A 21,272-nucleotide genomic window follows, 5' to 3' on the forward strand; every position below is an offset into this window, starting at 1 on the left:
CACATCATACTGTTGAAAATAAATAAGAATCAGGTGTACAGAGTTGGTGCACGGTCGTGCTCTCCTCCCCACGGGCCTCTCCTCTCTGTTGTCTATTCTGTCAGGGAGGAAGTTGTTTAAATCAACAGGTGGGAACAGAATGTGACATCTCCAGTGCTGAGGAATTGGTTATTTTAGAAGAGTGGCCGGGGAAAAAAGGAAGTGCTTGACCCACAGGGAGAAATGAAGCACGGAGGTATTCAAGTGTATTCAAGGTCAGCCCCAAGGATCCCCATGGAGAACCTCTAGTACACCTGGCTTGGGGCAAAAAGAAAGCCACTTTGGTGTTATCTCTGCACTTGGGGAATGAGACCACAAGAGATACATAGCAGGTAACTTTGGAAAGAGAATTTTATTAGCTTCATGAGAAACAGCTGCCATGAGTCAAGACCTGGATGGGGACGGAGCTCGAGTGGCTTCCAACCAATGGCATGGAAAAGCCCATCTGTTCTCTCTATATCCTTGGACCAGGTTCCTAGTGGGGGTACCAAGAAGAACACCCCACTTCTTTGCCCCTCCGTGCAAGAACACATTCAGGCAGTGCATTCTAGTTGGTCATTAGGTCCTTCTGGTCTACGGCTATCTCACTGAACAGGAAAATTAATCAAATTAACAGTCTAGACGTTCAGGTCAGGACCAGCTTCTGTTCTGGGTCATCAACCAGGAGCACAACATTCTGAATCACTAATCATACCATCAACATTCTGGAGGGCCACCCAGATTCTAGAATGCAAAATAAGAACCCCCTAACTTATTGAAGATTTCATAAGGAGCTCTATAATCTAGAATGCCTATATTCCCAGAAATCTGAAATTCAAGGTTGTCAACCAGAAACCCAGTGTTCTGACAGGCCAAATGAGAACCACTCCTAACATTCTGAATGGTTAACAAGGAATTTGGCATTCTAGAGTGACAAAATCATCATATTCCAGAGAAGGGGTGAGACCCAAAGTTCTAAATGTCAACCCCAACACTTCAAAGGCCAAACCCCCAAACCGCCATTTTGGAATATCAATCCTGACCTCAGCATTCTAGAATGACAAGCACAAAGCCCTACCCTCCAAAAGACTGCTTCCTAGTCCCTCTCAGAGTTCTGTGGATGGTCGCTCTACAACATGTCCATTGTCCTGACTGGAGTTTGGCACTTGGAAGGACACATAGGGACAGGTCTTGGTGTTGAGGCAGACGAGTTTCTTCAGTGTGGCCGTGTTGACAATGTTGAAGCCTACCTCGCCACCGAATGTGCTTGGTTTCCAGTACTCTGGAGAGCAGATGGGATTTCCTAGAAGACCCTTAAGGGAAAAGGGAGCCCCGATCTCTATCATACTCTCCCCAAAAATGGAGTTCGGTAGGCACTTTTCAAGCAGCAGCCCCGGGTAGAATTCCAAAGCATCGATGTCTCCATACAGCTCCTCCAACTCAGCTGCCATCTCCTTCTCTCCTACGATGGGGAGAAGCCAGAGTCAGAGTCATAGTGCCACTGAGGTTGACCTTGGGAGGGAACTTTCTAGGCCTGTCTCTTTCTGGAGACAATGGAAATTCCAAAATTTGAACAACTGAGCAGATGCCCTACAAAATCTGTTCTCTCTGGAATTGGGGGAAAGGGTCAGAAAGAAAAATACAAATTGACCTTCATCCTGGATGGAGTTTAGGAAAGGAATGGCTACTGAAGAAAGAGTCTAGGGACCTAGATCTGTCACCATAGTGCTTGTGACCTCAAGCAATTCATCCCCCAACTATGGGCCCAAAATACCTGGTGTTTACAATAGAGAGTGTGTGGTCTATGTGGCTTCCTTCTCAGGTAGACTTTAAGACCTTATCTTAGTCCAAGCCCCTTTGTATACTAGAGTTCAAGGGTACAATGTAACATGTCCAAGTTCACACAGACATCCAGTGGCAGCCTTCTCTCTGCCCCTCTGGACCATTAGTCATGAGAGATTAAAGAATGACAAAGACTGCTTTTCTGGGATCATGGGGAACTCATCCACTGCTCCCAGGATGCACTCTGAGACCCACATGTTCACAGACAGTGACCAAGGGAAGGCAGCAAGGGGCTTCCCTACCTGTTCTCCATAAGGCACTGTACAGGGGGCATGTCACACCCTGCTCTAGTGGTTCCTCATCATCTGTGACAAGGGTTTCCAACATCTGAGAATCTTAGGGGGAAAGGTGTGTGTGTGTGTGTGTGTGTGTGTGTGTGAGAGAGAGAGAGAGAGAGAGAGAGAGAGAGAGAGAGAGAGAGAGAACATGCGCATATACACATGCATGCAGATTCTTGAACACCAGAATCCCTGGAAGAGGATCTGAGAAGTGAATTTTTTTTAATATTTATTTATTTATGTATCTTTTAGTTTTTTAGGTGGATATATTAGTTTGTTTTTGTGTGGTGCTGAGGATCAAACCCAGTGCCGGTCGATCCTCAGCACCTCATGCCTGCTAGGTGAGCACTCTACCACTGAGCCACCACCCCAGCCCCAAGAAGTGAAGTTTTGATTATTTTGGTTTTGAGGATTGAAGCCAGGGCCTTGAGCAGGCTAAAGACACACCCTACCACTGAGCTACAACCCCAGCCAAATTTGGTATTTTAATAATATTTCTAAGTGATTCTTATGCAGCTGTCCATAAATGAGTATTGAGGAACCTTGAGGCAGAATAAAACTTAAAATCTTTAGCATGAAATCCAAGATCCAAGAGTCTACAGTTTGGCACCAATGCACACCCCACCACCAAGTCCCATCTTTAACTGTTCTACCCAGTGGGCACCTGCTAATTGCTCTTGCTCTTCCTACCTAAATGCTTCTCCCTCTATTTTCCATCTGGAAAATTCCTATTCATCCTTCAAACCAGCTGAAGTCACCTTCTCTCCTCAAGTGGGGTCGTTTGCCACCACTTATGCCCACAGTCACAGTGCTAGCCACCTGTGTTGTCCCGTTCTGTTTCCCTGATGTCTCTCTCACTTTACCACAAGTCCCTCCAGGGCAGGGACTATGGCTGGGAAATGGCTGCTCACCTGTGAGCTCCTGGAAGGAGGTGTAGGGCTTCATGCCAAACCTCTTGCGGTACTCATTGAAGGGCTGCAGCCGCATCTCTCGAGACTCCTTGATGACATCCACAGCCACATGAAGAATGTGGTGGTCTATGTTCCTACCCCCACCGATCTGCCAAGAGACAAGCGCAGCTGTTGGTCTGAGAGTCATGCCAGACCATCTGGGAGCCTGCATAAGGCCTTAGGAAAGAACCTCATGAGTTCTTTCCAAGTGAGGACAGAGAGCTTGGCTCAGCCCATGATGATGCTGGGGGTCTGGCCTAGCTCTGCCATGCTATGCCCTTCAGATTCTCAGCTTCCTCAGTTTTGAAGCTGACCTCTACAGTTTCTCAAAAGCTGCACTGTTCCCCACTCCCTTGAGTCACATCAACACATGGTATAATCCTGTATAAAAGGAGAGAAATAAGGTTCAAAGCCCAGATGACCTGATGAGGTAAGGAAAGAAGTCTCCAGAAAAAGATTCCAATTTATAGTATTTGAGGAGCATTGGTCTAAAGAAAACTCTACGGCTCCGATGAAATGACAATGTGAATGCTAAAGAGACAAGTCTGTTTCCACAGAACAAGTATAATTGGTCAAGAAAAAAGAAAAACACAGTTGAATGAAACTAAACAGCTTGAAGCAAAGCAGACAAAGGAAGCAGAGGCTGGTACCAATCCCAGCTCAAACATTTACAAGTTGTCATGCTGTTGTAGGTTGAATTTTGTCCCTCCAAAAGGTGCACTGAAGTACTAACCTGCAGTGCCTATGAATGGGACCTTATTTGGAATACATTTGCCTCCTTACCCAGTTCTGCTCCAAAACTATTTAATGGAAAATTCCAGAAATAAACAATTCATAAGTCTTAAATTGCGTGCTGTTCTAAGTAGCATGATGAAATCTAGCTCAGCCCCACTCAGTCTTGCCCAGGATGTGAATCATCCCTTGGTCCAGCATATCCACACTTTGAGCTCCTGGCTAGTCAATCACTTAACAGCTTCTTGGTTATCAGATCAACTGTCACGATATCAGGGTGCTTATGTTCAAGTAACCCTTCTGTAGAAAACTAACCCTGAATCATATGCTGTGTCATTCATCTCACTTCATCCATTGCAGAAGGGTGAGTGCAGTACAATAAGATATTTTGAGAGACAAAGAAGACCACATTCACATACTTTTATTACAGTTATAGATATTCTATTTTATCATTAGTATTACGATATACCTCTTATTGTGCCTATTTTATAAATTGAACATTATCCTAAGTATGTATATATAGGAAGAAACAGTGTACATAGGGTTCAGTACCATCTGAAGTTTCAGACATCCATTGAGGGTCTTGGAAGGTATCCCTCACTGATAAGTGGAGACTTATTTGTACAGTCTTTACAGATAGATGTAATCATCAAGTTAAGAGGAAATCATACTTGATTAGGGTGGGCCCTAATCCAATAAGTCTATGTTCCGGTATCCTCGTAAGATGAGAATAAAGACACAGGGACAACACTGGTGACAACAGAGACAGAGATTGGACTGATAGACCTATAAGCCAAGGAGCATTGAGGATGTCAGCAACTGCCGGAAACTCAGGGAAAGACATGGAACGGATGGTGCCCTAGAGCATTCAGAGAGAGCATGGCCCTATTGCTACCTCAATCTCAGACTTCTAGTCTCCAGAACAGTGGAAGAATACATTTCTGTTGTTTTAGGCCACCCAGTTTGTGGGGGACTTTGTTATGCCAGACAAACATAGGGACCTTGGGCAGTTATTGAGCTAACTTTGCGTTTCCTCATATGCAAAAATGGGGAAGGTAAAAGCATCTACCTGATAGATTATGGTAAAATAAATGACAGAAAAGATGCAAAGCAGTTGGAGTGTTGGTCACACGGTCACCCCCCCAGAGAGTGGCCTTGTGAGATGATTTTCGGGGAAAGCCAGATTTGATCACTTCTCATGCTCTTTGGAATATCCTGAGAGTCAGTGCATTTCTGTTGCCCTTTTGTCTTGTCTTTCACGTGCATTGTCAAGGTCATTCTTAATAAATTCTTTGGAAACCACACAGTCTCACACAGGGGTTATTGTCTCTATTCACATCTGTGTCCCCACAAAGAACAGAGGCCATAAACCAACCACCATAGGCTGGTGGCAGCATGTGCTAACTCCAGTTGAAATCCCAGAAGGAAGTCCAAGTCTATATGGTGCCACAGCTTCCTATCAAGACAATCTGAGTGACTCTAATCTGAGTGTCTCAACCAACAGAAATTTATTTCTTCAGGTTTTGGAGGCTAGAAGTCCAAGACAAAATTGTCAGGGAACTGGTTTCTCCTGAGGCCTTTCTGCTTGGCTTGCAGAAGGCCATCTTCACCCTACATCTTCACAGTCTTCCCCCTGTGTGTATCCAAATCTTAATCTCTTCTTAGAAGAATACCAATCACATTAGATTGTGGCCCACCCTAATTTCCTCATTAGCCTTGATCAACTCTTTGAAGACATTATTCCCAAATATTCTGAAGTTTGAGGGGTTAGGATTTCAATGTACAAATTTGAGGGAAGATAGAGTTCAGTCCATGACAGAAGTGTGGATCTGAAAAACACTATGTACAAGATTTTTCTCATGTTACTATACCCTGGATGTCCTGTTCCTCAATTGCAAGTATGATTCTAATAACATCAGAACAGCACTGAGCACCATGCCTCACATACAGCAAGTGCTCAAATAATGTTGAACTGTCATAGGATGATTATCCCTTTCTGAGGTGTAAATGCCAAAGGAACAAGGACCCAAGACTCACATCAGTCTTGTTCATCAGTATATCCTCAGCACCTGCATTAATAATGTCTGGTGTTATCAAATGAACAAATGAACAAGACAATTCATGAAGGAATGCCTATAATCATCCTTTTAAAGTGACAACACCCCCACTTTACAGGGGAAGGAACTGGGATTTGAACCCAGGTCTATGGAGCCCAGAGCCCTCCTGAACCCACCCACACGGCTCCCAGGCTTACCCGGCCAGCTTTCTGGCGAGAGAAGGCATCCACCAGGGCCTCGACCCCGTAGTCCACCAGCATGGAGGTATTGAACAAGAACTGCTCATAGGTGTACTCTTGGGAGCCCACCTTGAAAGAGTCGGGCATGAGCGGATGCCAGTGGTAGAGTTGGTTGAATTCCACGGCGATGCGGTTTTGGTACTGGAACTGGGCTCTGAACAGCAGCTCTGGGTCAAACTTTAACTGCAGGAAGTAGCCACTCAAATGCTGCACATAATCCTCAATGACAATCTTGATGGTCTCCCCTGCGCAGGGGAGGATTAGAAATCGGGTCAGCAGAGCACAGTGACAAGATACCTGGCTGGCAAAGCATGCCCACTCACAAAAAGTGCTGCTTGCTATGGTATCCTTATTGTTGCTAATTTTATTTGGCCACTTCCACTTTGTCTCCTTGAAACAGGATATGAAAATAGAACTGTCTATTTCTCAGGTTTGACCAAGGTCCCAAGACAGAAACACCACTACTCCCACATCCCAAAGGGAAGTTCTAGTCCCACATAAGCTGAACATGCAAAGGAGGTGTCCAAGGTTTGGTTTTGCAACTCGTGGGTGACCACCCTCCCACAGCCCACTAAAATAGGTTGGAGTAGATAAGTAGAGTTCGACTTAGTGAGGACTCTCTATAGTGGCACCCTCTATGGAGGAGGGGACTTCAAAGAGACCCCCCCTGACAGCTGTTACAGCAACCAAAGGAGGGACCTTAAGGACAGAAGGTGAGCCTCTCCGTGAATATGTTTGAAAAAAATACATTTCTTATAGGTTTTTATATATAAGAATTCTTATGGATAAATTTTTTTTCCTTTTCCCTCTCAGGAACCAGCTACATAGTAAATATCAGGGAAGAAGCAAATTGAACATTCCATAACAAAATAAAAACTGGCCAATTAGATATTAAAATAAACTAATATTTTGACCAATTAGCCATTAAACACAAATTGGATTTTAGTAAACTGAACAGGAGCCACAGAATTTGGAATGAGCAGACCTGGGTCCAAATCCTAACTTCACCATTTGTAGACTCAGACCAAGATAGTTAGTTAATCTCTCTGAAGATTCGTTTAATCTCTCTTTCCTTATCTGTAAAATCTATATTAATCTCAGGATAACAATATTCATTGAATCAGACCTATTTCAAGTGTCCCTCTGCTGAGTGGCATTGGAAAATTCACTTAATCTCTCTGAATCTTAATTTTCACAAGTGTAATCTTATCTGGTTCAAACCAATAACGTTTAACTGTGGTGGAGTTACATGAAGCCCTGGATGTGCAGTGCCCTAGGATTCCCGCCTTTGGCCTTCAGAACCAGCTAGTGCAATGAGGGCCTCCAGCCTTATTCTTGCCCTCTCTGGTCAAGGTCTCTTCAGGGCTGGAACTTTGGAATCAGCCCCTCCACCCTCTTCAGGCAGTTCTTGCCTTCTAGGCTCCAGTGAATTAGGCACTATAATTGGGACCAGTCATGCCCAGTAGTGCCCAGAAGTGGGGGCAGGGGCTGGCTACTGGTGACTCAGAGAGACCATGTCTGGACAGGGGTGTGAGGAGCTAAGCTCCCAGGCAAGAAGCCTTCTGACATTTTAGGTTGCAGACTCGCCCCCGTAGGGAACACAAAAATATCCTGTCCCTGAGTCACCTAGAAGCTGCCCAACTCCAGAAAAGCAGACACATGCAGAGCAGGAAACAGGAAGATGCCTGAAGGCTGGGCAAGCAGAGGTTTGACCCTGTGTGTGCTGGGGACACCAAGTGTGCATCTGGGGGGCTGCTAATCAAATGTGCCGTGTGTCACTCAGTTCAGCTCATCATCAAACACCACAGTCACCCGTTCTCTGCAGACCTACTAGGTGCATCCCATTCATCAACTCAGCACATCCTTTCAACCATGATCCGCCCCCAAGTACAGATTCCAGGACTGAGGCTCACAGACCTGGAGCAGCCTGCAAGCAGTTTCCCGGCAGGTAAGCAGAAGAGCCAGGATTCTAACCCCGGCCCTGTGTCTCAGGACTGAGCAGGTGGCCATCCTGGGCAGGGCTTGTTCGGAGGCCTCACCTATGAGGATGAGACGGGTGGTCTGGAAGAGCTGTTCATCATCCCAGGTTGGGTGCTCGGCTTTCAGCAGGTCACACACGCGGTTGTGCTCGCGCAGCCAGAGTGTGGCATAGAGCATGAGCCCGGGAAGCAGCCCAAACACCTCCTGGCCCACCGCCATCTGGTTTTGGGGCGGGATGCCCCGTGGGTAGTGCATCAACACTGGAGCCTGGTCCACCGAAGGCGGGTACATCTCCCCATCCAACACCTGTGGGATGGAGTTGCCTGGCAACCTGGGGGCGGGGCATCCGCAGCGCCCAAGTCCCCACCCCCACACTTCAGCTGCTGCCTGACCTTTACCAAGGCTGTCAAGTCCAGCTCCCGAACCTCTCTTCAAATCAGGCTCCTGCTCGCCAACTCTGCGAACACCACCCTTGTCCAACCCACCCTCATCTTCCTCCCGGATTCCACTCCCTAAATGGGCTCCCTGTGTCCACTCTTTACCCCACATAGTCCATTCTCTACACTGAAGTCAGCACCACCTTTTAAAAGACTCACATCTAATATCCCTCGCAGGCTTGAAACCCTTCCAAGTCCTCTCTCTGATCTTAGAAATCAGAAATCCTTACTACGGCCCCCTGCAGATATAAACACCCTCATTCAGAATCTTACATTTGATTGCTGGGTTCAGGAAATATCTTACATCCCCTCCAAGTCACCCAAGCTGCTTCCTGCCTCCAAGCCTTTGCACACACTGAACCTTCTACCTGGAGAGCCCTTACCCCTGCTTGGCCTCCCTAATCCCTCCTCCCTTTTATGCAATTCTCTCTTTATTCCTAACTTCCTAGAGAAGCCTTCCCCCACCTCTGAACACTCTAAAAGCACCCACAGCTTCTCCTTAGTGGCAGCTGTCACCAGTGTAAATGGTTATATGGCAGTTCCTTCATTAATTAATTCATTCATTAAATACACACTGATGAACTACTACATGCCAACTACTGTTCTTAGTCCAAAAGATTCAAAACTTTGTTTTGGTTTTTGCTCATTTAGATTTACAAAATCCAATAAGGTAGCCACTAGCCATGTGCAGATCTTAAGTACTAGAAATTTGGCTAGCGTGAATGAAGAACTGAATCTAATTTAAATTTTATTTAGATTTTTACTAGATTAAGATTTAAATTTTAAAACTGATACTGCAACTATTGTAAAATCTTTAGGTATGTTGAGAACAATTTGGCTATGTGAATCTACTTAACTATAAATTTTATAGAATCTAAATACAGATATTACCAGTGAAAATTTAGCATCCAAACTAAAATATTCTTCAAGTATAAATATACATCAGATTTTATAAGATTTAGTTTTAAAAGAGTAGTGTAAGATTTTTTTTTTCAATACCAGGAGTTGAACCCAGGGTCTGGTGCAAGCTAGGCAAGTACTCTGCCACTTCTGCATCCCCAAACCTTTTTTAAAATTTTATTTTGAGACAGGCACTCCCTATATTGCCTAGGGTGACCTCAAACTTGCAATCTTCCTGCCTCAGCCTCCTGAGTACCTAGGATTACAGATGTGTACCACTGTGCCTGGCTGAGGACTTTATTAATAATTTTTGTATTGATTGCATGTTGAAATAATAATATTCAGAAATACCATATCAAGTAAATATACTATTAAAATCTATTACACCTGCTTCTTTTTCATGGGGCAACTAGAAGATTTAAATTACCTATGTGGCTCACATTATGTTTCTGTAGGACATTGCTAGTTTAGACAGGAAGTTCTCATGGAACTTACCTCCTAGCATTTATGTCTGTGGCCCCTGACAGGTTGAGGTTTCCTGATGACAGGACTGCTCAATCACTTGTGCAAGGCACATCATGGCGCCCAATTAATATTGTGGAAAAATTAAATGAATCCAAACTACAAATGTTTGAGACAGACAACCAAACCCCTCCCAGCAGGACACAGGGTGCCAGGAATATTCCTCATTTGGTTTGCGTGACTGGCACTCCTTCCCAGGGTTTACTTACTGTCTCTTCTCCTGGCACACATCTCCAGCTCCCATGGCTGGCCCTTTGCGGACATGTCTCACCCTTCCCCACAGTAATTTGTGCCAGGAAGACCATGGGAGACCCTTCCCCCCGCCCCACCCCCAGGCCCAGCACTACCTGGTACTTGAGTTTCCCATCCTTAAAGAGCCGCAGGTGATACTGGCGTTCCAGATTGTCTCCATAAATGTGGCCCAGGTCTACCTGAGGACAGAGAGAGGTCCACTCACATCACCTGAGTCCTGCCCCACCAGTAATGACCTGCAGGTACCAGGATAGGTTCACAGCAGTCCTGAGCCCCTCCTACATACTCACCCCATGGCCCAAGGCCTTGGTGAAGCCAGGACCCATTTTGCCAGAAGTTTTGAAGAACTGGTGGGTGAAGTGTTGTGCAAAGAAGGCAAACATGAGGTTGGTGCCTTGGGGGTCAGGGATAAACTTCCTCCTGAGCAGGAAGCGGTGGCCCAGGAGCTGGGCATCTGGCAGCTGCTTCTTCCCTGGTGGCAGAGGTAGGAAATATAGCTGCCCGGATCCTGTCTGGGTCTTCTTGACCTAGGGATTTCTGGGCTCACCAAGCAAACTGGCCCAAGCAGGACACCCAGAGCAGCCTCCTCTGGACCACCTCCCCACCCACAGCAGTCCCTGTACCCTCTCTATCAAAAGACGTAGAAGTATTTATGGGTGATATTTGAAACTGATATCTGGAATCTGCTTTAAATAAAAATTAAATACTTCAATGAAAACTAAGATGGAATAGATGCAATATGATTGGAAAGCTGTAGTACTGAAACTAGGAAATGGGTACATAGTTCATTAAACTTTCTTCTTGACTTTTGTGTATATTTGAAATTTTTCCATAATGAAAAATTAACCACCCCCCTCCACACACAGGACTCAATTCCTGGCCCTGGAGCAAGGTATCCTGTGTTTGCAACTGGTAATGACACCTTCTTACTATGTGAACATAGATAAATCATCTCATTTCTCTGAACCTCAATTTCTTCATCTGTAAAATAGGGCAAATGATACCTATTTTGTAAGTGGATTTGAGGAACTTCCTAAGATGATGTAATCATGACAGAGAACTAGTGAGGTTGAATCTTTTTGACCAAGAGTCAGCAAACTTTAAAAAAAAAAAAAAGCAGGTAATAAATATTTCAGGCTTCACAGACCACATGGTCTCTGTCTCATCTATTCAGTTTTGTAGGAAACCAAATAGCAGGGAAGCAGCCAAAGATAACCCACAGACAAATGAATGTGACTGTGTTCCAATAAAACTTTATTTACAAAAACAGAGGGCAGGCTGGATTTGGTTGGCAGGCTTTTTGGTTTGCCAACCAATTTAAATGATGCCAGACTTTCTGTCTGAGGCTTAAAAAAATCATCATGAAGCAGGTGCCTGTCATTATGAGAATACATACTGAGAGTCCTTAATTATGAGTTGGCACCAAATCCCCCTCACAGAAAGGAATAATAGTTTTTTGGTTTTCTTTTTTTTTTTAATGTTCTGATAAAGGTGTCCCTTCACCACACCTCATATAAGACTCAATGTTGAAGATTACAGAAAATGGAAACTCTTTGAAATGACATAGCCAGCTGGATTTCTCTGACAGAAAGAGATATCAAGTACCCCAAACGAAGCTCACCAAAAGGAAAGTTAGAGGGAGTGGTTCATGACCCATAATTTGGAATCCTCACTCATTGACAATGGGCAAAAATTGATTCCAGCAGTGTTGGCAAGATCCAGGTGTGCTGGGAGAATAAGTTATGCTTTGGGAATAGTAGCTAACCATGTGAGTGAAAGCCATAGAGACCCAAGCCAGGACTTCAATACCTATGCAAGGCTTGAAACCTGCAAAAGTACGACCACCAGGCTGCACAGAAACAGCTTCAGCAGTGACACCATGTGGTGGGAACTGGAGCAACAGCAGTGGTGGAATGATGAGCCTCTCTCCTTTTCTTGTTCTTGAAGCGGAATTGAACTGAATAACTCTGAACTGAGTAACCCCCAGGCTTCTGGATCATTAAGGATGGAGTGAGAAGAAGGTCTTAGAAGGAAGACCCTTGCCAATGAGGCCAAGTGGGTCTTGGACAACTAAAGAAAAACCCTAACCTTATTTGAACTTTACCCTGGTAAAGCATGGGAATGATTTACGTTAGTAAAGAACCAACACAAAGTTAGGACCCAACACAGCACCCCACTCACTCCTCCCCACATTTCCTCATCAAGTCACCCCTACCCCAGCAGAGTCCCCCTCATCAGTAGATAAGGTTCAGGCAGAGAGGTACCCTGGAAATAGGGAAACATTGGTCTCTCTCTGCCTCTGACATTTTTTAGGTGACCTCAGGCCTAACCCTTTGCTGTCCTTTCCTGTCCTCATCCCTGGTTCTGGATGTGTCAGCTGTCTTGCCTTGGTCTACCCATCAGTGAAATGGGTCAATAATTGCTCTTCTACCTCCATTTTGCCAACGAGGAGAACTGAGCACCCCATACAATCCCCAGGTACAGCTCCTCACCCCTTCCCATTACCTTTGGTCCCCATCGGCGTTGGGCAGTCTTGGGGCACAGAGGGCAGAATTTGGGTGTAATAGCTCGCATTGGAGAAGGACTCCCAGCTGATGTAGTTGTACGCTGTGTTGTACGTGGGAGGGCTGGGGATAAGGTTGGAACGCACTGCAGGGTGAAAATAATGGTGACAACAGTGTTCACACCCCAGCTGTACCCCCTTCCCTCCTCCTCTTGGGCTGGGGCTTGTTTTCTCTGGCATTGTAGAGTCTCCCCACCCGCTGCCTTTATCAGATGCCAAGAATCGCAAGAACTGGCAGGAGTTCTTGCTCCTCCGATTAGGGAGGCCCTGCCCCACACCCACCTGTGAGTACCAGGCGCATGAGCGTGTCTCGGATGAAGGTGGCATTGACAAACTCCCAGAGCCAGCGCCCGTGCGTGAGCAGGAAGTGGACAAAAGTGGGGCTGGGCCGCAAGGAATTCCGGAGCCAGGTCCAGAGTCCAGCTGCAGGGGTGGGGGGAGCCAGTCAGTCAGCCTTGCCAGCAGAACCAGAAGTAGCCAGGTGGCAGGTAGGGACTGGGAATGAGGGCCCGGAGGGAACAGAGTAGTACTGGTGGGACAGGGGTAAAGACGGAGACATGACAGAGCCAAAACCAGATGTGGGGCCAGGGGCCAGGGCCGGGGAGGGGGTAAAGAATTCCCACAGAGCCAGAACCAAGGAGTGTGGGAAGACCAGGAGCAAAAGCTCATGTAGAAGCCAGGCCAGCGAGAGGGTAGAGCCAGGCAAGGAAGAGAAGGTGGCCATGGACAGAGATGAGAACAGGAAACGGGGTCTGGGAGGAGGGTCCAGGGGCAGAAGAAAGCTGAGGAGAGGAGGGGTGGGGGTGGGGGCCTGGCTCACGGATGGTGCAGTTGGGGCCGGAATAGCCGGTGCGGGTACAGTCACACTGGTAGCGGTCCAGGCCGAAGCGGACACAGACACCCTGGTTCTGACACGGATAGTAACAACAGGGGTTCACTGTGGGTGAGAAACACGTGTCAAAGACCATGTGGGGTCTCCTAACCCATCCAGCCCTAAGGGGGAGTGAGGGGCCCGAGGAATGGACTTGGGTTGCAGCTCTGTCCTAAATCAGGGGTAGCCCCTCTCTGTGGACACTGAGCGTCCCGTCCCCTAAGGGTGCCCTCTCCCCAGTTCCCACAACCAGGAGCATAAATCCCCATTCTGCATTTCCAGGCCCAGCTGCAGCCCACATTGGGTCCCAAGGGATAGTCCCCTCTTCCTCCCTGCTGCCACCAAAGGGGGCAGAGGAAGAGTCCAGACCCCCAGCTTTGTTGCCAAGGCTAGGAAATAGCTGATAAGAGGCTGTGGCCACAGGCTCAGGGAGCAATCACTTCCTGCCGAGTCAGAGCCCAGCACCAACAGCGGGGTTTGTAGGGTTCAGAAAGGGGACAGAGATGGGGGTGTTCTTCCAAACTAGCCCCCAATTTCTGAGCACCTGGACACTAAAAAAATGAGATCTGCCATCACAATGCCTACTTTGCAGAAGGGGAAACTGAGGCCAGAAAAATGGAAAGCCAGAGAGGATAGCAGACAACGGTCACACCAGACCATGCCTTCCCCTTCACTCCCCCACCGCCCCCGCTGGCTGGACAGCAAGTCCAAGGAAATTTTTCAGACCCTGGGGACAGAGTATGCACTGGAGAGAGAAGGGAAACTCCAATGCCCCACATGCCTCAGCCCCCATTCCCGAGAGGCCCAGTCTTGACCTGTCAGGGTCCTGTCTGCACTCTAAGATCCTGAGGAAGGTCGTGGACCAAGGGAACAGGAGAGACATGGCCAGCGAAGTCTCCGGAGAGGGTGAGTGGAGCTCGGTAGCCGCCTCCTTCCTCCTGGAGAAACCCCCAAGTTCCTCCCTGCATCTAATCCAGATCCCTGTGGCCACCCACCCTGACCTTGCTCAAATCTACACCATCTCAGTGATTCTTTAGTGGCAAAGTTAGACTCTTGAGGCTTATTCAGGTCCACCCCACCCGCCACCTCACAGAGTCCCCCCTGCCTGATCAGCAGGAGAAACCAAGGCTAAGAGAGAGGTGGAGACTTGGCCAAGGACACACAGCAGAACCAGGTAGACCCTAGACTCCTGGCTCCTGGCAGGAGGCTCCTTTCCTGGCCTTCTGCAGAAAATACCAGAAACCCTTCTGCAGACACTTCTTTAACTGGGCTCGGAGCCAATGGTATAGGGAACTCTTACTCTTTGTGCAACTGATCAGCGGGGGCCAAGAAGGTAGCAAAAGTAAGAGCAAACTGGTGTGAGACGGTCAGTCAGCGCAGGGTGCCAGGGTCAAGGGGCACTACCTTGGGCAAGTCCTGGCCCTCCAGTCTCCATGGCCTCTCGTCACAGCACGGGGTTTAGCCTGGGCAGCAGTTTCCTCCTACCTGCCCCCCACCCAAACCGCCTTCTGAGAGGGCCCCCAGCACCCTCCACACACACAAGAAAAAATAGCAAGACTCATGCAAAACGTTTTGCTTAAGCCCTAGTGACGCCCCACAGTCTCACAATGGCATCTCTGCGGCCAGCGGGGGTGTAGGAGGAAGGGGCCTAGGGGAAGAAGGCTGGACAGAAAGGCCTTATCAGGCTGCCACAGGCAAACCTGGCAGGCAAGACCCAGGGAAGGGGCCTCCCCTTCCCATGGCCACAGACCCAGAAAGGCCAAAGGGGCTCAGGATGGGTACTCCAGCTGGCTCAGGAATGTGGTCCCCCTCCCTCTCCCTGCTGGGATGCTCCTCCTTGATCCCTCCTGCCCAATTCACCTGCCCAGTAGCCCCTGGAGCTCCCCACTGCCCAGCTCCCAGTGATAGCAAGGCTCTCTAGCACCAGAGGTGCATGGGGCTAAGGCCAAGCCTCCCCTGGGCTCCAGGTCCCCATTTCCACCACAGCAGGGTTCTCCACAGGGTCCTGAAACTCAAGCATGCTGCCGCAGCCCCTCCCTCACCACCCAACAACCAAAGGCTTCTCCATCCTCATCCAGGTTTTGATCCTCCAGAGTCTCTTCCCCATCAACTGGACCCTCCCTTGGAGCCCTCACCCTGTCCCCCAAAGCTCCCCCCAATGTCCCCACACTGACTCCTCCCACTCTCCCTCTTCCTGGCTGTTCTCCACCACAAGCTTCCAAAAGAGGGGGCCACACCTTCCCCAGGGTCCTCCTCCCCACCCAGGCTGGGCACACAGCCTAGGCTCAGCCCAGGAACTAGGGGGATCCGGTCACTCAGGGAGCCAGATGAGGTGGCCAGAGCTTAACAAATGTCTGTGGAATTAATAAAAGGACATGAGGAGACTGGCCACTCCCGGGTTAGCCTTCACCCTCGCAGCCTACCCTCTGAGGCTAGAGGCAAGGCCTCCTGCTGTGCCCCCAGTTCTGCCCCTCCTGGGCGCTCAGGACCTTCAGTGGCTGCCCACACAAGGCCCCGCCCCTGCCAGGAGGACCCCTCCCTCCTTCCCCATCCCAGCTCTCCTTTCTCCTCCCCAAGCTGTTTCCATAAACTCCAGCTTCCCAAGACAAGAAAACTCCTGCCCAGTGAAGACAAGAGCCCTTGAGCCCCAGGGTGTCAGGGAGGAGACTGGTGCTGCTTGACCACAGCTGGACTGTCACCGTAGGGCTAGGAAGCCAGGGCTGTAGCTGAGCAAGTCTATGACCTTACATTCCTACACCCATTTATCTCCCCAGCACTCCCTAGGAGCGGGGAGGCCTCCCCATTGCACAATGAGAAACACAGGCCCAGAGGAGGCTGGAGACCTGCCGGAGCCCCTTGGCTTCCAAGTTGCAGAGCCAAGGCTTGAAGCCCTTTCTCTTCCCTCGCCTCCCCTCCCACTCCTGGAGGTGCCCAGGTCTAGATCTGGGGAGGAAAGGGAAAGGAGAGTCACTTTGATCCACAAGCTGGGAATGACCACTGGTGAGGTAGGTTCGTCCCTGTTCCTTCAAGATAACCCTTGAAAATCCTGAATGTGCAAAACCAAGACCCCAGTGATCACCATCTCCTGATGCAACCAGACCTCCGGGACCTATTCATACGGAAGACTTCCTTGAATCTAGCTTCAATCCTGCATGTTTTCATTCCAATCCAGCTCTGTGCTCAATACAGGACACCCCTCCATCAAGGTCTCCAAGTGGGGAGGTGCAGGCACTGGTCTAGTTCACCTTGAATCTCCCTCACCCAGCACAGGCCAGGTATACCACATAGGTATACAGGAAACGTAAATTAGAAACTTACTATTCTTGCTGGCTGTGTGTCCTGTGTGTCCATCAAGTCCCTTGAACACTCAGGGCCTTATTTTCCTTGTATGTCCTACTGAGGTGATGGAGCAGGCAGCTCAAAGGCAGCCTTCCCTGACCCCCCCCCCCACATACACACACACGTAGGTGGAGTCAGTCTAGCTCTCTCCATCACTCTCATCAATGTCATCTCCACGTCCTGTCAGCAGAGAATTCTACAGCCTACTCTCGCTGAGGGCGGAGACCCTGAAGCTGCCCATAGACACACGGGCCTGGAGGCCAAGCCGGGCTACGTTCCCGCAGACAACCACTGTCCAGGACCACCTGGCTCCAGAGCCCTTCCAAGGATTTTGGCAAGAAAATGCCCCCAGCCCAATAGCTGGGGCTCTGGACACAGGGCTGAGCGTGACTAGGAGACAGGCACAGCCAGGGAACACCAAGTCCTCCAGGATGTGGAGGCGGCAGGCAGCAAGAGAAGAGGCTGCACCCAAATCCCCTAAGAATAATATTTAGAGAAATCCACGGGCCTGACAGCCAAAGGGAAAAACTGGCCCTGAGTGGCCAGGCCCGGGCCAGCCCTATACCTCGCTGGGCTGGCAGCTCGAGGCCCTCACAGCCTAGCCGGCAGCTGGAGGAGCCCCGCTAGAGAGGAAGCCCCTCCTGCCCACAGGCCCAGCTGGTACTGGAGATTGGGAGCAGCAGGCTGCAGGCAGAGGGAGAGCCAGCACAGGCTGGGTCCCCACCCCACATGCCAAGGTTAGCTGGCCCTGGCTGCCCCACCTGGCACACAGCTCGAGTATCAGGTCGTGCCCGATCTATCCCTACCTAGGAAGAGGTCACAAAGCCAAACTCGGGAGCTGGAGAGAATGAAATTGAGTATTACAAAGCCCCCCGACACAGCCTTCCCCCCGACCCCGAGCTGGGCCCCATCTCTTCCCCTACATAGAGCAGAAGCCACACTCCCTGCGGACACCTGCCCTCTTGGGTAAGTCTGCAGCCTGGTCTTCTCATTTCTTGTCTCCTTTGACCTCCTCTGGGGTTAGAAAGCCACAGACTTCAACTTCCTGGGGCAGATGCCCGGGTAGCTCGGGCTTGAATTTACTCACAGGGCATCCAAACCTCCTGCCCTGCACCCCATCGGCCATCCACTCTTTCCTTGAGCCTTGCTGGGTTTCTTGGCCCTCTGACTGGGTTCCTGGGCCTCCAGTCCTGCCTCAAGTCATTCATCCATCCTCTTTCTCTCACTCCCAATGACCCTCAGCTCCGGTCCCAGCTTCTCATCCTGCATCTGTAAGCCCTGTCATCTAGCACCTGCCTCAGGACCTATGGCTCCCTACTCTCCCATCTACCTCTCAGTTCCTTGCACCTTGGCTCATGCCACTGCTTCTACCACAAAGACCTTTGTAGTGCTTCACCATAGTCCTGGTGTCTCTCCCACCTGCCACCTCCTTCAAAGTCCAGTTCAAATGTCACCACCTCCAAGAAGCCTTCCTCAATTCCTCACATTGAGAGGCAACTACTCCCCCTCAACTACTCTTAAGCCCCACCCCTTGCGTTCCTAAGCCATGGCCCTTGATCCCCTGGATAAACCGCTGTTAGCATTTGTCTCTCCCATCAGACTGTGCGCTCCTCCAGCCTATGTCTCCAAGCCCCAGCCAAAGACTGACAGAAGTAAGCCCTCAGGAATGAAGAGAGCAATTCTGTTGAAACGCTTATGATTAACAAGTAGAAAAAGTTAAAACTATACATATATATGTGGCTCAGGCTGTGGCTTCTTGTGCATCTCTGGTCATCAGTGCTCTGTCCTAGCAAGGAAGATGATACCAAGAAAAATCCAAGAGTGGACAGGGATAAACTTGAGCACTATGGATCCTCTGGCGCAGCCTTGCCCCCCAAGACGGACTCCATCTCATCCCCCACAACATGCACAAGCAACAAAGAAAGAGGCTGGACCCAGAGGCCTGGATGGGGTCAGATGGGACCTTAGAGAAAGGACTGGGCTCATCTGGGGACTAGCAAAATAGATCGTGGAGACAGCCTGGTCAGGCTGCTGCTCTGCCAGCTCACTGTGGGGCCTCAGACGAGTGGGCTCACCACCTCTGGACCTCCAGTCCCTCTTCCGTAAAATGAGCCAAACACATCTCCCTCGCGGGACTGTTGTGAATTCCTCAGAAGTCGATGCCCACAGCAAGCCTTTGTAAACTGTAAAGTGCTGGCCACATGGATCTTCCTTCTCCTCTTTCCACAAACCAGGTTTTTGCTGACCCAAATCCTTTCCTAGAGCCTCCATCCTTTCCTTGGCTTCCCCAATGCCACCGACTCAACCAGAGACCTGGTCCAACTCACAGCCCACGTAGAAACCGTTCCTCTCTCCTCTGAGCACCAAGTTCCTAAAGCATCGGGGCAGAAAGCAAGACCACCCCCCTCCTTTCCTGTCCTTTCTTAGTCCCATTTTACATACAGGAAATGGGAACTCAGAGAAGGATGGGCCAGGCAGGTGGTGGGGGTAGCTGCATTCCGAGTGTGCAAAGGTACACACACACAAACACACACACACACACACACACACACAGTATAAGCTGGGGGAGGAAGACTGGCTGGATGAGAAGTGAATTCCTTCACCTGGCTCATGCCTGTGGGAGGGAGGGATGGAACTGCATAGAACTTGACTTTCCCCATAGTACTTGGTGATAAAATCAAAAGAGTTTGGGGCGGGCACTGCCAGCAGCCGGTAAGGGGAGCTTTCTGTGGAAAGACTTTGCAGAGTGCCTGGAGTCAGAGAGTCCTGTGTTCAAATCCTGAGCCCGCCATGTACTATGTGAGCCTGGGAGTGTCTGCACCTACTAAGCCTCAGTTTTCTCATCTGCTCAATGGAGACCTCATAGGTGAGGGAGGATTAAACCCCGGAAAGAGAATCCTGGCTCTGTAAATGAATGTCCACCTCCCATCCTCGCGGAATGGCTGATATAGTGGGGTCTTCACCAGGGGACACCTTCTCTACTGGGGCTGGGAATTAGGATAATTTCCCAGAAAATTAGAGGCTGCAGAAAGGGAACTCGTTGGTCCGCCAGCTTTTGCCTCAGCGCTTCCTGCAGAAGAGGCCCCTGCAGGAAACGGCGGGCTAGCCGGGGGAGCAGGCTTTTGCACAGCTGGGGCCCAGAACAGGTAAGGGGTCTGGAGAGGAGCTGTCCCTGCTGCCCCTCTGCCGCCAGCACGATTCCCTGCCTACCATCCCCTGTCCGGCGAAAAGAGCCTGGTAGTCCCCCAGCCACGGCCACAACCCGGGGGGTCTCCATCCCACCAACGGACTCGGCCCCCTCCGCTTTCGCAGGCGCTGCCCAGAAAGGGGAAGCTGTGCCCGCTGGAGGGGAGACGAGGGGCTTGGACCAAGCCAGGGGCGCAGCACCGGGCGCTCCCCGTGGGCGCGGAGGGCGCCGCCTACCCGGTGCGGGCGCCCCAGGGTCCGCCGGCAGGACCGGAGACGGCGGGAGCAGGAGTAGGAGCAGCGGAAACCGGAGCGAGAGACTCCTCCCTGCAGAGGAGAGAGACAGGGGCTGAGCCTGGCGTTCAAGGCTCCGCCGGGAGGCCGCGAGGACGCACGGGAAAGCGGGGTCCCACTCACGGCTCATGGCGCGGGGCAGCTGCGGGCGCGCGAGCGGACGGCCGACTGCGGGTGCGTCCTCACGCGGGCCCCAGCTCGGCCACCCGGCCCGCCCCCTCCCCACCCATCCCGGGGCTCCGCCCCGCCCCTCCCTCCAGCTGTCACCTCGGGCCGCGGCCGCTTACTTCCTCTGCTCCAGTCCCAGCCAAAACATTTTATTAATTATTGTATGATTGTCGCTAAGGCGGCTTTTCACCTGAGACCCTCAAGGCGCTTGGCCTTTTAAAGCCAGTCGGTGCCAGAAATGCGCTCATTTAGTAGATAGGAAACTGAGGATCACCGACCGTGGGCAAAGCTGAGGACAGCCGGGGCCTGGGGCAGAACTGAGGCTGGAAGCGACTAGCCTGAACAGTCCAGCCTGCACGTATTTCCCTGGATGGGACTCTCACCACCCCTCAGACAGGTCCCAGGTCCAACAGGGAGGATATACTTTCCCCATGGGCGGGACTCTACCCTCTGGGGCATTCTGTCGGCATTGTCTCCTCCACAAGAATCAATGCAAGTATTCAAGTCCAGACCCGAGTTTAAGTCCAGACTTCACAGCCTACTAGCTGTGTTACCTTGGACAAGGTACTAACTGTTGCTGGTCCTCAGTATTCTCATCTATAAAATGGGCATAACAACAAAAACATCCCATAAGGGTTTGTAAG

At 50.0% G+C, this 21,272-nt stretch overlaps 1 protein-coding gene across 3 annotated transcripts; it reads right to left on the reverse strand.

Annotated features, from left to right (window-relative positions):
• Positions 1-372: 372 nt before the first annotated feature.
• On the reverse strand, positions 373-20,699 carry Ptgs1 (prostaglandin-endoperoxide synthase 1). Of its 3 annotated transcripts, none has more exons than XM_015497620.2 (11): positions 20,584-20,698; positions 20,404-20,493; positions 13,591-13,707; positions 13,053-13,193; positions 12,713-12,856; positions 10,498-10,679; positions 10,303-10,386; positions 8,156-8,402; positions 6,075-6,361; positions 3,050-3,197; positions 373-1,480 (listed from the first exon to the last, which is right to left on the reverse strand). In XM_015497620.2, the coding sequence occupies exons 1-11, from the start codon at positions 20,588-20,590 to the stop codon at positions 1,125-1,127; spliced, it is 1,803 nt and encodes a 600-aa protein (XP_015353106.1). In that variant the 5' UTR covers positions 20,591-20,698; the 3' UTR covers positions 373-1,124. The 3 variants fall into 3 exon arrangements, with proteins under 3 accessions (XP_015353106.1, XP_015353105.1, XP_015353107.1); XM_015497621.2 differs by lacking the exon at positions 373-1,480 and adding an exon at positions 2,852-2,904 and having other exon boundaries at positions 20,584-20,699; XM_015497619.2 differs by having other exon boundaries at positions 20,404-20,590.
• Positions 20,700-21,272: the final 573 nt, after the last annotated feature.

Source organism: Marmota marmota, unplaced genomic scaffold (genome assembly GCF_001458135.2).
Source record: "Marmota marmota marmota unplaced genomic scaffold, marMar, whole genome shotgun sequence".
NCBI lineage: Eukaryota > Metazoa > Chordata > Mammalia > Rodentia > Sciuridae > Marmota > Marmota marmota.